At 47.1% G+C, this 14,660-nt stretch overlaps 1 protein-coding gene across 1 annotated transcript in view; it reads left to right on the top strand.

The window, feature by feature from the left end:
• F13A1 (coagulation factor XIII, A1 polypeptide) overlaps nucleotides 1–14,660 on the top strand; it is a 148,304-nt gene that overhangs the window by 674 nt on the left and 132,970 nt on the right. Inside the window, exon 2 of the mRNA XM_010835833.1 lies at nucleotides 1,946–2,093. Coding sequence (XP_010834135.1) covers nucleotides 1,964–2,093 — 130 coding nt within the window. The 5' untranslated portion in view covers nucleotides 1,946–1,963. The remainder of the gene's footprint in view (nucleotides 1–1,945; nucleotides 2,094–14,660) is intronic.

Genomic DNA, 14,660 nt, shown 5'->3' with positions numbered 1-14,660 from the left:
GGCATCCCGCAGCCCTGCACGCGGGGGTCCGGGCCGCCGCCTCCTCGGTCCGCCCCCGCCCCTGGGTCTCCCCAACGGTGCTCGGGTGGTGCTCAGAGAGCAGGGGGCCGGGACGGAGGCAGCCCGGCTGCTCCACTTGGTTCTTCGCCCCTAACTCTGCATCCACTCAGCCCCGCCGGCTTCTAAACTAGGGCCTCTCTCAGGTAGCCGTCCTGGGAAGCTTCCCTAAAGGCGCTGCTGGCTGAAAACGGCCTCTGGGGTCTCCCCCTCAACAGACAGGGGAGCAGACTAAGGAAAGGGGATGCAAATGGCTGGGAGGCGGAGGGGTCGGGGAGGGTGGAGGAGGGCCAGGTAAGAACAGCTTCCTGCTGCAACTTGGGTCCATGGCTTAGCTCTCGTCCCTTCTCCCGGGCGGCAGGCAGAGCCGAACTTGAGCACCTCCCCCGCCCCCCGGACCTGGCAAAGAGGCGGGGCCTGTGCCCACCTGCACCCACCCAGCCCGGCCTGCACTGGCCTCTCTCACCTGGCAGCTACTTGGGGGTCCCCAGCCTCTGGTCCTCTCTCCCCAGGAGCTACTGCTCAACACCCCTCTCCTGGAGCCCCACCCCACCCCCGCCCGCACCGGCCCTCAGCCACCTTGCAGCCCCCTCGGCTGCTCCCCACCAGAGGATGCCTCTGTCCTGCCTGCGTCTGTTAGTTCTTCTCTCTCCTCTCCCCCACCGCGTAACCCACAAGACACTGTAAATAGGACTGCAGGTATTTACGGGCCCCAGCTCAGACTTGGCACTTCCAAACACGGCTGTCTCCTTCCAAACTCCAGCACCCCGGGAAGGGGCTCGGGGCCTCCAGCGTGCAGTCTTTGCTCAGCCAGCCCCTGGACAGCTTATCCCCGACCCCGGTCCTCCCCTCCCCTCCCACCTTCTTACACCCTTCCCTGGAGCCTCCATAAGGCTGCTCTTCATCTTCAGAGGGTGTGCCTGGCTTTTGGAAACAGCCAGAGAACCCAGAGTCCTGACTGGGTAACCCAAAAGCTGGAGACAAGGTCTCCCTTCATTTGGCCCCTCGGTCAACAAGTGCCGACTGGACCCCGACGGGGAGGTGTGGTGTTTAAACCGGGCGTTTGTCCCTACGGACTCGGAAGGAAGGGGAAGCAGGCTTGGGGCAAGGGCAGTGTTAGCCCCGTGGAGGGAGTCCTTTTAGCGAACAGGCTATTTATAGCGCTCTCTAATATCGCAGGCCCCTCCCCGTTACCTTCCCAAACTCTCCTCTCCCTCGTCCTGCTCCCTGGGGTCCCGGCTCCAAAGCAGTGGCCACCACGTTCTCACACCCTCCCGGCTTCACTGCTGTACCACGTCGGTCTCGAATGTAAACATCCCTAGGCTCCAACTTTGAGGGCAAGCATCTTTCTGTATGGTTCTCTGCGCATCCCAACTGGCCAAACCACAGCCTGGCACAGAGGGGACTCTCGATAAATACTGGCTGCATTAACTTGCAGGCATGAATGTTTGAAAGAATGCCACTTATTTGGACGTGAGTGTATGAGTTTATTCTTCCAGTGAGGACACCTCACCAGTCTATAGAAAATGGGCAGAGATACCTGCATAAACGTTTCTTCCAAGAGATACCCTTTGGGGGAATGAGAAAAAGACCGTGCTCTCCAAAATCTTTTACAGCCTTCATTTCTCCAAATAAGCCCTCTTTCTTCTGCTTTCCCTGTGTTTTCACAAACACGAAATCCCCCCCCCCCCCGACGATCCCTGGGGAGCTGTTCTCTGTCATTAGACCTATCCTTCCTGCCACATCTCAGGGTTTATTTATGCGAAACTCAAAATGGGTTGCTCAAGAGCCGTCACGGACAGATACGTCTGTTTCTCCACTTCTGAATCCTTGTCGCAAAAGTAACTGGCTTCACGTTCCCGTCTGTGTCTCCTTTTCTCTCCCCAAGGAACCTGTGAGGCTGAGAATGTCGGAGTCCTCCGGGACCGCTTTCGGAGGCAGGAGAGCCATCCCCCCCAGCACCTCCAATGCAGCAGAGAACGACCCCCCCACTGTGGAGCTGCAGGGCCTGGTGCCCCGGGGCTTCAGCCCGCAAGGTACGGGCACCTGCCTTGGCCCCCAGGGTGCTGGGTCAGCCCCCTCTGTCTCCACTGAGCTCCCACCAAAGCGGCCCCCTGCCAGTCTCTGGTTTAAGGAAGGGCCTCCAAAACCCTCTCTTGAGTGGTAGAAGCACCAAAGATCAGGATTTGTATCCCACTTCTGCTACTTCATCGCTTTGTAATGTCAAGAGCTTCCCTGGTGGCTCAGTGGTAATGAATCACCCTGCCAATGCAAGGGAGGAGGGTTTGATCCCTGGGTCGGGAAGATCCCCTGGGGAAGGAAATGGCAACCCACTCCAGTATTCTTGCCTGGAGAATCCCATGGACAGAGGAGCCTGGTGGGCTACAGTCCATGGGGTCACAAAAGAGTCAGACACGACGGAGTGACTAGACCACCAGAGCTGCAATGCCAAGGAGGCCAGCTCTGCGAAGCAGGCCACTGGTGAGGCCTCTTGCTGCCCTACTGGTCTGTTTCCAAGAATGTTCTCTTGCTGGAAGTTTCCACTTCCAAAACCCCGTGGCCATTTCGATTGTCTGGTTCCTGCCTCCTTCCTACCCTGGGCTGCATGTCCACCTCTGTGCATCTCACTGGAGAGAGAGGCTGGGGTCTGCCGTAACAGGGATGGGAGCCCCTGGCGCAGGTGACTTCGCCCCTTACTCTCACCTCTGCCCGTCTGGAGGGACCTGCTCTGGGAGCAGCAGGCCGCTCTGACCCCCTCCCAGCCCTGGCCGCTGTCACGGGGCCCAGATGCCAGCGGTGGCTTGGTGACACAGACACCGTTCCCTCGGGAACAGCAGGAACACTCAGACTCACGTCCCTGAGCAGAAACCCGCAGGGAACATGCAGGGACCCAAACCCGTTTTGCTCCTGAAGGGGCTCTGTGTTGGTTTCCCCGGGGAGTGAACACCCCCTTCTAGGGGAGGTGTCCACGATCACCCTGTGGGGTGTGGTTAACCTGCTCGGCCCGAAAGAGACCAGAGGTTGAAAGAGAAGGGCAAGGACAATGCTGGTTATGAACAAACCCAGCAAGTTGGAGAATAGCTGGGCATGATGGCAGGTTTGATTGTGTTAGTATCATGTCCAGATGACGTGATATCTAATTGTGAAGACGGAGAGAAACCCCAGGACCACCCGTGGGGCTCCATCCAGACTGGGAGCTTGGGTTCACAGAACTGAAGGGCATCTTCCACTGAGTCCAGGGGCCGAGACAGGGTGTTAACCTGGAGTGCTGAGCCCTGTCTCCCTTCCAGGTGCCGCACACTCCAAAATGCCACCGTTAGAGCCACAGAACTGATTTGAAAGGACTTGCTAATCAGCTCATCGAAATCGCAGTGTTATAGGTTGGGAGACTGAGACCAAAGCAAGCACTTGTCACATCCTCACTGCTTAGTCTAGGAGCCTTCCTTCCTTCTTTCCTTCCTTTCTCTTTCCTTCCTTCTTTCTTCTTTTTAAATGCAGGTAAAATTGGAAAGCGTGCAGATGTTAAATTACCAACCCAGTTATCTTGGTGTAACCAAAGAAGTTATCTTGTTTCAGTTTTCTAGCAAAATTCCCTTCCTGCAGAGAAGACTCTGGGACCCAGGAGAGGGGGCAAGGTGTGGAAGAAGTGGGCTAGGGGAGCAGAAAGTGAAAGGGGTACAGAAGAAGTGCGAGATGCCACGGAGGCAGTGAGGTGTCACAAAGTGTCCCCTGGTCCAGGACTCAGAAGACCCAGGGTCCTGTCCAACATCTTCCACTTGCTCACTTTTGGGCCATGGGACATGTCATGAAAACGACCAGAACCTCAGTTTTCCCATCAGCAAAATGGAGCAATATCCACTTCACAGTTGTCATGAGGCTCAATGACCAGTGGCTGTGCAAGTCTTGATTAATTCGTGCTCACTGATTCAGAAGATGTAGATTATCACACTTCTGCAAAGTCTGGGACCCACACATGGGAACCTTGATCTAAGGGTAATATGTATAGCTTGCAACCCTCAGATATAAAAAATGCAACAAAATGTTGCCAATAAGAAAATTGCCAGAGAAGTTGAGTGGGTAGTTCAATTTTTTAAAAATCTAGAAATACTAATTTTTTGGTTGCTTATTTTTGGAGGCAGGGGTGGGGAGTTGTTTTGAACTGACTTATTTGGAAAGATCAGTCATTATTTGCTTGGCAGTCAGATGTGTCCACAGCCTGGGTGACATTCTGGGATACTTATGACAGGCCCTGGTATGGGGGGGTGTGTCCAGTGAACAGTCAGTCCCTTGAGAACTGAATGACTCATCAGTCCCAGAGTCATTGTAACCTTCTTATTAATAACAGGTTTCTGATTTCATAAACATGTATCCATTTAGTAGCTCTACAGATGAGCTAAGTGCTGCATGCACTGAGGAGGGACCTGTGAACCCAGGAGGCATAGAAATAAGTCCCAGATGAGTCGAACAGAAAAAAAAAATATGTATGTATATATATATATATCGTCTGATCAAGGAGGGCCAGTTCCCAATATCCTTCATATTTCAAAAGTCTGTTTAATTGTACTAAAAGTGGGTTTTCTGGGACTAAATATGTCTACTTTTCCCCAAGTCCCTGCTAAGACCTGGTCACGTGGGTTTAAGTGCCAGCTTCTTGTAGGTTTCTCGGCCACCGGTGGAGGACTTGTGTCTTCTCCATCCCATCTGAGAACGACTGCTTCCAGGACTGTTGTTCTTCAGGTGCTCAGTTGTGTTCGACTCTTTGTGACCCCATGGACTGCAGCACGCCCGGCTTCTCTGTCCTTCGCTATCTCCCGGAGTTTGCTCAAACTCATGTCCATTGAATCAGTGATGCCATCCAACCGTCTCATCCTCTGCTGACCCCTTCTCCTGCCCTCAATCTTTCCCAGCATCAGGGTCTGCCTCCAGGATAACAAAGTCCTAAGCCTCACTCTCTTCATTGGCTTCATGAAGTTTTCCAAAGTGTCCCTTTAGCAAACTGCTCTTGTGAGATGGACTGAGTTTTTCCCTTTGCATAGTCTTGTGGAAGCAGATGTAGACAATATATACTGATTGTATGTAATACCTTTAATAGGGATTCCCAGGTAGCTCAGCAGTAAAGAATCCATCTACCAATGCGGAAGATGCGAGTTCAGTCTTTGGGTCTGTAAGATCCCCTGGAGAAGGAAATGACAACCCACTCCAGTATTCTTGCCTGGGAAATCCCCTGAAAAGAGGAGCCTGGTGGGCTACAGTCCATGGGCCTGCAAAAACAGTCAGGCACGACCAAGCCACTAAACAACAACACTTTTAATCCAGGGCTTCAGTGCATAATTGGTTAAGAATGATTTTTGCCTGTATTTCAAAACAAACATAAGGTTCCTCCCATATGGCGGCATGTGCTGTAAGAAACACTGAGATGTTTGAGCTGACAGTGGAGCCCAGGCCGTGGTGGTGTTTGATGTTCTCTGGTGTTTTTAGGGATCCTTCATGGCTCCCCTTTGAACTCAATTGTAGCTGAGAGAAATATCTGAAAATCCCCTCAGCTTGTTTGGATTTGCATCTATTTCTAATAGGCTGTGCTGCGTGCTCATTTGGTGTTTTTGAAAATCGCTCCACAGCTTTCCCGGTCTCAAAGGTTATTTCAGCAGGAGATCTAATGTTCCGGAAGATAAGCTTGTATTCTTGTTCTGGTTCAACTCTCTGTTGGCAGCAATAGGGATCATTTGCAGCAGTAATTATACTTCTCATTTGACAGGTCTAATGCAATCTGAATTCAAACTGGAAAGCAAGCTCAATCTATAAAAAAAGAAAATCAAATGCAGGCAGGATCTGGTATTTTCAGGCTAACGGGGTCTGTGCCTTTCTGATCATCTCCCCCCTCCCTGCCCCTCCCTCCACGTCAGAACTAAAATAACTAATTGACTAGTAGGTCGTCTCTCCTTCGTGCAGAGGAAACCTCTCTGGGTTCAAGATTACTGAAAGAATAAAAAAGACCTTCAGTGTATGATTAAGAGATGATGCTGTGTAGAACCAGTTCACACTTCTCTTGATTTGTGGGAAAATGTTCAATGATTGTGTCAGGAACTACGCCAAGATCTCTCTGGGGACACGAAAATGAACAAGTCAACCCCTGGCCTCAAGCAACTGTCCACCTAGTGGTTGAAACAAACAGGTGAGAGGAGTGACCAGTGGTGTCAGTGGACTGGGGAAGAGGTTGAGGAGCGCTTCATGATGGACGGACACCTGAGTTGGGGCTTAGCAGATGAGTAAGAGCGTTCCGGGCAGACGAGTGCGTGGAAGGGCATTTCTAGCAGAGGGAACAGTGTATGTTAAGTAGTGAGGACAATAGAGGGGGGAGGCGCCTGGGAAAAGTAAGCCAGAATCACATTCTAACAGGCTTTGAAGACCTTACCTTTCCTCCTCCAGACACAGGACACTTGCCAAGGATTCTAATTAGCAAGTGACACGATCAGAATTATGTTTATTAAAAAAATGCTAATATTGAGAAAACGGGGAGAAGGAGGCACATTTGGGGGCTGCTGAGATACTTCAGGCCAGAGGAGAAACAGACGAGAGGGGTTTTAGTCCCTGGAGAGAGCATTAGACTCAGTTTTCTCATTCTAGCTTCTGCTGAGCATGTCTTACACATTCAGGATACAGGGCATCTTTCTTTTCTTTTTTTTTGGCCATGCCACATGGCATGTGAGATCTTAGTTCCCCAACCAGGGATTGAACCCATGTCTCCTACATTGGAAGCATGCAGTCTTAACCACTGGGGAAGTCCCTCAGAGTACAGGACATTTTAATATTAATAGCCACAGTTAAAAAAAATAAGCTGTTTAAGAAAATGTTTTTAATGATTCTAATGAATGATGGTTTAAAATTCTGGGTATTCAAAAGGAATATGAGAAAGGAAACTTTATCCTGCTGTTTTCACAATAAAGAGAACTACCTCCTCATAGACAGTGTTTATACCTATCATTTATATTATCAGAGATTGCATGGAGAACTCAGTTCGCTAGGGAACTCCTAGAATATGAACCTAAACACTTAACTTATTTAAGGGTTCCATCTGTGACAGGTATAATCATTCTCTGAAGAATATTTTTACAAACTAAGGAGAAAATAATCTACTTTTAATCCAATTTTTTCTTATTAGGAGAAGGGTAGGAGGACAGGGAGGCAGCTGGCTCATGAGGAGAGATTTTTTTTTTTTAGCAGTCCATTTTCTGATGTTTTGGAATTAGGCTAAATTGTGTTAGGTAGACTTTTTGAAAGCTGTCACTTTGAAAGAGAAAGCTGCCAAGTTTCCAGCTACAATATCTCTCTAAAAGACAAAAAACGTGGCTTAGCAATGAGTTGCTCCATTCTGCCAGTAAGTGGGCCAGGGATAAGCAAATTCATTTCCTGTTTGTGGCGAATGGAGCCTAGGTGATGAGAAGTTTCCTTCAATCTAAACTGTGTCTTGTTAAGCCAGTAGACAAAGCAAGAATCAGTATGCCAGCTTAATAAGTGTTCACGGAGGCCCTGCTACATGCGAAGGAGCAATGCCAAGCAAAAGGTTCAAGAAAAATATACCACTTTCTTGATATCTTATGACAACCTGTGTTCATATCTGCAGACAACCATCTGCAGAGTCCTTGCAATTATGAGGTATTAAAAGAAAAAAATACTTGATTGGTCTGTGGGTGACCAGCTGTGAGCAGTAAAAGAAAAGGGGTTCATTCAGTGGTGCTGGGGACCTCATCTCCTTCTCCAAGACGTGGGGTAACCCTTAGTAAATCTATAGATTGCTGATGTTCAGTTGCTAAGTCATGTTTGACTCTTTGCAACCCATGGACTGCAGCATGCCAGGCTTCCCTGTCCTTCACTATCTCCTGGAGTTGGTTCAAACTCATGTCCTTTGAGTCGGTGATGCCATCCAACCATCTTACTCTCTATCATCTCCTTCTCCTCCTGCCCTCAATGTTTCCCAGCATCAGGATCTTTTCCAATGAGTCGGCTCTTCCCATCAGGTGGCCAAGGTATTGCAGCTTCAGAATCAGTCCTTCCAATGAATATTCAGGACTGATTTCCTTTAGGATTCACTCGTTAGATCTCCTTGCAGTCCAAGGGACTCTCATGAGTCTTCTCCAACACCGCAGTTTAAAAGCATCAGTTCTTTGGTGCTCAGCCTTCTTTATGGTCCAGCTCTCACATCCATACATGACTACTGGAAAAACCATAGCTTTGACTATATGGACCTATGTTGGCAAAGTGATGTCTCTGTCTTTTAATATGTTGTGTTGGTTAGTCAGAGCTTTTCTTCCAAGGAGCAAGCAGCTTTTAATTTCACCATCCACGGTGATTTTTGAGCCCAAGAATCTAAAATCTGCCACCGATTAGGAGATTATACTGGAGAGAGAGTAACAGGTCTACCACTTCCTTCTCCTTCTAAACAAAATTCTCCTGCTCATTGCCCTTCTGCACGTCATACACATCTGACTACAGTCTAGAAAATTATTTCTTTAAACTCTCAACTTTTCAGTGGAGCATTTAATATTCCATAGCTTAGTCGTTTTATTTTTTAAACGGAAGGTTTCTCTTAGTTTCAGTGATTTTAGCATGAACTTTTAAGAGATTGTATAGGAAAATTTTACTTACCATTGACTTCATTTTTTCCCACGTAGGGTACCACTGTGATTCCCTATAATTTTTTTTCTGTCTTTCTGAAGGCATTGACTTAGAGTGATATTGCAATAGAAAAGATAAAGATCATTTAGAAAGGACAATATTTTTTAAAAACGACATGTTTTGAATTAAACATTGTCAAATACACAACAATGTGGGCTACATTATTTTAAAACAAACTCTTCATGTATCTCTTAGCATATATTTAGTATATATACTTGTTTTCACTGTGAAAAAGGTATAAAACTACGATTGGTGGGGATGGGAGCTGAAGTTTTGCAGACGCAAAGGAGTTCATTCGCAGTTTTTTTACCCATTGTAATGAGTGGTCTAAGTGAGCTGTGAAGACAGGGCATTTTTATTCCAATCTGAAACAAAACTGCTGGTCTGGAGGCTTCCTGTTTCAAAACCCCTGCATTATCTTTGGCAGTATTTATATATCATCCTGAATATTGTGAGGATGAAACTGTCTGATAAATGACATTTAAAACACTCGTATGGTTAATACTATGATAAATGGAATGATCTATTTTAAAATGAGTAGCCAGCTCCTGGTTTCAGATTTTTAGGTATTATTACATTGGTTTAAAGTGAAAAGTGGAATATTTGCTATGAAATTTTAAAGTATTACCCCAGGTTCAGTAGGGCTTCCCCTGTGGCTCAGCTGGTAAAGAATCTGCCTGCAATGCGGGAGACCTGGGTTCAATCCCTGGGTCGGGAAGATCCCCTGGAGAAGCGAAAGGCTACCCACTCCAGTATCCTGGCCTGGAGAATTCCGTGGACTCTATAGTCCATGGGGTTGCAAAGAGTTGGACAGGACTGAGTGACTTCAGGTTTTCAGGCTCAGTAACAAGATGATTAAGACACAGTCCGGTCCTTAAGGGGCTTACAGACCCCTAGATAAAATCACCTATATTAGGGTGATACTAAGTGGCTGATGGTAATAGACATTTTTAAGAAGAAAAACACATTCTGAAAATCTGGACGAGAAAATGACTCCCTCCACGTGTAGAAATTCAAGAAAAGAAAGGCAGGCCTGTCTGCTGAGGAGCGTCGTCTGATTGAATGTCCTCACCGCCGTCACTCTGCAGATGAGAAAGCGGAGGCACAGTCTGTGTAACTTGTCCAAAGTCACAGAGATAGTCCGTGTCAGAACTGAGACCTGGGTCGAGGCCGTCTGGGTCCAGAATCCATGCTCTGATCCACTGTGCTACTCTGCTTCTCCGAGTACACTAATAACAATATAATAATAATTTCGAGATTTTACTATGTGCCAGATACTGTGCTAAGGTGTTTTATATGTGCTTTTTCTTTTTCATTTAGTGCTCACACCAACCCTATGAGGCATTTCATTGCCTTTCTAAAAATAAGAAAACTGGACTCAGATTAAATAACTTCTCAGCGTTGCACAACTAGTGATGTATCTCCCAAAACATATTCTGAAAAATCCTCCACTCACATAAAAATACTTCCCATGGCCATTCAACTTCGGAAAGCAGTCTACCTGTAGGAGGTTTGCAGTACACAGCAGCCTACGACAGTCCCGCACAAATTTTGCAAGAACCCTGATTGTGTGTGCGTGCTAAGTCGTTTCAGTCTTGTCTGAGTCTTTGCGACCCCATGGACTGTAGCCCACCAGGCTCCTCTGTCCCTGGGATTCTCCAGGCAAGAATACTGGAGTGGGTTCCCGTGTCCTCCTCCAGGGGATCTTCCTGACCTAAGGATTGAACACATGCCTTCTGCATTGGCAGGCGAATTGTTTGCCACTGAGCCACCAGGGAAGCTCAAGAATCCTGATTAACTCTGGTTAAATCAGCACTTCCCAAATGGATTTAACCCTGGCTATTCCTTCAATCCCACATGTACATCCGATAGAACTAGAACTTCATGATGCTACACAAGGATGAACTGACTTCAGTCAGACTCACTAGACACTAACCAGGTTCTTCAGACTGGGGTGTGGAACTGGAAAGCCAGGGTTTTCATTTGCAATGAGAACGAGAGCCACCGAGAGCCTGACAGCAAAGAAGGACTTGCATCTCTCTCTCTGGCTTTGTTTGTCCACAGAGGCAGAGCTGCTCGGGAAACCACTCATTTTTAGGGGCAGGTCATCATGCAGGGAGGGGTGGCAAGCGCTGAGCAGATCCTGGCGGTGCTCTGGGATCAGGTGTGACTCTACACGTAGACTGGACTCTCCCCACCTCACCTGGAAGGCCGCCCCAACAGCCTGCCAGCCGACCTTTCTGCCTCCAGCACCGCCCCCCTCCAATCTGTTTTCCTCTCTGTCACCAAAAGAGGCGGTTTCCGGTTGTCTCTGCATCCATCTAACCATATGCATCTGCTAGCTCAGGTTCTTCACTGGATTCCCAGTGCAGTTAAGAGTCCAAACTCCTTGACAGGGACTTCAAGGCTTGCTGCCTTCTCGTCCACGGTGGTCGCATTGCAACCCTCCAGTCAACCAATCACTTTTCAGCTTTGTTTCAAAAAAGCATTGATTTTGACCGTGCAAGACCTCCGTTGCCGCATGCAGGATCTAGTTCCCTGGACCAGGGACTTCACCTGGGGCCCTGCATTGGGAGCGTGGAGTCTTAGCTGCCGGACCATCTGGGACGTCTCCACCTTTCCACTTTCAAAGTAAACCATGCACTCTCTCCCCTCAGTCTCCGCTCATCCTCCTTTCTCTCCCACCTCTCTTTCTACCTGGAAAACTCGCTCAACTTTCTGACCCCTACTTATACCTCAGTTCTTCCAGAAAGCTTCCCGAGTCCCCCATAGTCTGTGTTAGGGGCTCCTGGCCAGAAACCCTCCCCCACTCATCATTCCTTTCATTTATCAGAGCATTTTACTTTTTCATGACACTGTATCATAATTACCTGTTCACTTTTCCGTATCTACCACTGTGCATTTGTATTTGTTTAGCAGTGACCTAATGTATCTATATCCATGTCTTGACTGACAGCGTAAAATTGCATACTGTTAAACTCCCGGAGGACAAGAAGTTAGGAAGGACATTAAATGTATTGAATATATATGCCTGCATGCTAAGTCACTTCGGTTGTGCCTGACTCTTTGCTACCCGTGGACTGCAGCCAGCCAGGCTCCTCTGCTCTGTCCATGGGACTCTCCAGGCAAGAGTACTTGAGTGGGTTGCATCCCCTCCTCCATGGGATCTTCCAGCCCAGGGACGAACCTGCATCTCTTATGTCTCCTACAGTGGCTGCCTTCTGGGTGGCTAAGATGGTAAAGAATTGAATATATACTTAGGGTCTAAAATTAGCTTAAGAATTTGGAACAATTAACCTAATACAATAAGATAAAATTTAATGTGAAACAAGTAAGGCCCTAAAATTAGGCTAAAAAGAAAAAAAAATTTGCATTGATAGAAATGGTTAAATAACAACACGAGTAAGTGACTTATAGGAATCTGACTGAGTTTTAATCGACTACTGACGGAAGTGACATCAGAATGTATTTTTAAAGTTTTGCTTCACCACATGCTTAATGTAAATCAACAATAAGAGTATCCAAAACACTAATGGTATTTTGGACTGAAATCACAGAAGTTTATTTTGGAAGATGCAGTGGCCTCATTGGTTTTCCCTGGAAAAACCCTAACCAAAGATGTAGTTAATTCTAGGAAAAACACTACAAGAGAGAACTTCATAAAATGGGGCATATATATGTCAGAGCAGGTAAAAGGTCTAGAAATAATTTCTTAAAGAACACTGAAGGCTTAGAGAATGCTTTACTCAGAGGAACACTCACAGTAGTCTTTATATACAGAAAGAGTGCCAGATGAAACGAATAGAACATATTCTATATTTATGCAGAAGTTAGAACCAGAATCTATAGTTACAAAAATTATAAGGAAGCAGATGTCAGTTCATTTTATAAGGATTTTTCAAATAACTGGATTATATAAAAATAAATTGTTTGCTTTATATGATAGTGGGTTCCCTGTTCAGATGGAGACTCAAAGCCTAAGTATGAGGGTTTTCATGGAGGTGTTTAATACAGCAGGTCTACCAGATGGCCTAGCAATACCTCTACCCTCTGAGAGTCTGTGATGCTATAACATCAGTATATTCCTTCCACTGGTGCTGATGAATGGAGAGCGGTTAAACTCTTCTCTGAGGAATTAGATTTTTAGACATTAAAAAAAAAATTATTAAAAGTCAAGATGCTAAGAAAGAGGGCCAAATGAGTTGGTTCCTGAGGTCCTTCTCAAGTGGGACATTCATGATTCTTCAGCTCTTTCTGAAGCTAGTTTTACACTGGGGATTTTGACCTTAATAAGACCAGAGAACTTAAGGGGAAGGCAGCTTGGAAGAGAGACGTGTAGAAATAAACGTCTTCAGCCCACAGCCTCCTAAAGGAACGAAACTGCACTTCCGGGGACTGTGCACTGCAGCAGGGTTCTGAGATGCTGCAAATGCAAAACCGCACCTTGGGCTTTCCGTGTGCTTCAGTGTCACAGTCAGAGTAGCTCGCTGAGGACCACACCATGCGAAATACAAAATAACTCCATCACGGTTCATAGTCAGCGAGCCACAGAGGAGCCTCTGGTCCCAGGCATAACGTCATTCTCCTGTGAGGACGATGAATCTTCGTAGGCATTCTCAAGAAATTAGTGTCTTCGTTTTAAAGGTGAGAAAACTCAGCTTCTGAGAGGTAACCTCCCTGACCTAAGTAATGATGAGAGCTGAGATCAAACTCAGGATTACCTGGACTTTGAAATAATCCCAGGTGTTTCAGGGACTCCTAGACTTCAGAACTATAGAGTATCTTAATGAACCCAATTTCTCTGTTTTGCCTATGAGACAAAATGAGCTCAGAGGGGACCAGACATCCTGCTCAAGACTCCTGTGTAAAAGCAAAGGAAGCCACTGAGTCTTACAGGGTTGAAGCCCCAGCACCCTGTCTACACTGAGTGAGCACAAACCATGTAGCTGGCACGGTCAGGAAAAGGGAGAGAAGTCAAGATGGCAGGACTCCCTCCCCCCATGGTCAGGAAAAGAGAGGCAAGTCACGATGGCAGGACACCCTCTCCTACCCCTCACCCAGTTTTCTCTCCCCTGTGGCCCTTTAGAACCCCAAATGCATACACAGAACTCTATTTTTAGATCCCATGGGTTATAGCCTGCCAGGCTTCTCTGTCCATGGGATTCTCCAGGCAAGAACACTGGAGTGGGTATCCATTCCCTTCTCTAGGGGGATCTTCCCAATCCAGTGATTGGACCCAGGTCTTCTGCTTTGCAGGCAGATTCTTTACCACTGAGCCACAAGGGAAGCCCATGTTTAGACTAGATCTTCTAAACTGCACTGTAGTTGGGTAACTGGAGTTACCATCACATCAATAATCGTTGCAGACAAAATGGGGAAAAAAACCTAAAGGAGATCTAACTTTCATCCAGTGTTACCATGTCTCAGATAAATATATAACTGACATTTACACTCCCGATTCCACACATCAGAGGAAAAACCTGAAGATTTTGGCATCACACCAGGGTTTGCTTCCAGATTGGTCGGTTGGTAGCCAGGCAAATGCGAAGCTTGTTTCTGCCTGTTCAATGTGGAAACAATCCTACCTCCCTCATAGAAACACTAACATGCTTCCCCTACACCTGTTCCCTCTGTTTCCTGCTTTTGAAGGACAAGATCTCCTTTTAGAATTATGGAAAAGGAGGTTTACCCTTCCTGAATAAGAGGAGAATTTTGGATTAATGGTCTACTTGGACTGCAAGGAGATCCAACCAGTCCATTTTGAAGGAGATCAGCCCTGGGATCTCTTTGGAAGGAATGATGCTAAAGCTGAAACTCCAGTACTTTGGCCACCTCATGCGAAGAGTTGACTCATTGGAAAAGACTCTGATGCCAGGAGGGATTGGGGGCAGGAGGAGAAGGGGACGACAGAGGATGAGATGGCTGGATGG

Source organism: Bison bison, unplaced genomic scaffold (assembly GCF_000754665.1).
Source record: "Bison bison bison isolate TAMUID 2011002044 unplaced genomic scaffold, Bison_UMD1.0 scf7180017864053, whole genome shotgun sequence".
Classification (NCBI taxonomy): Eukaryota; Metazoa; Chordata; class Mammalia; order Artiodactyla; family Bovidae; genus Bison; species Bison bison.
The sequence above is the reverse complement of the archived record's forward strand: the minus strand, read 5'-3'. Positions and strand labels throughout refer to the sequence as shown.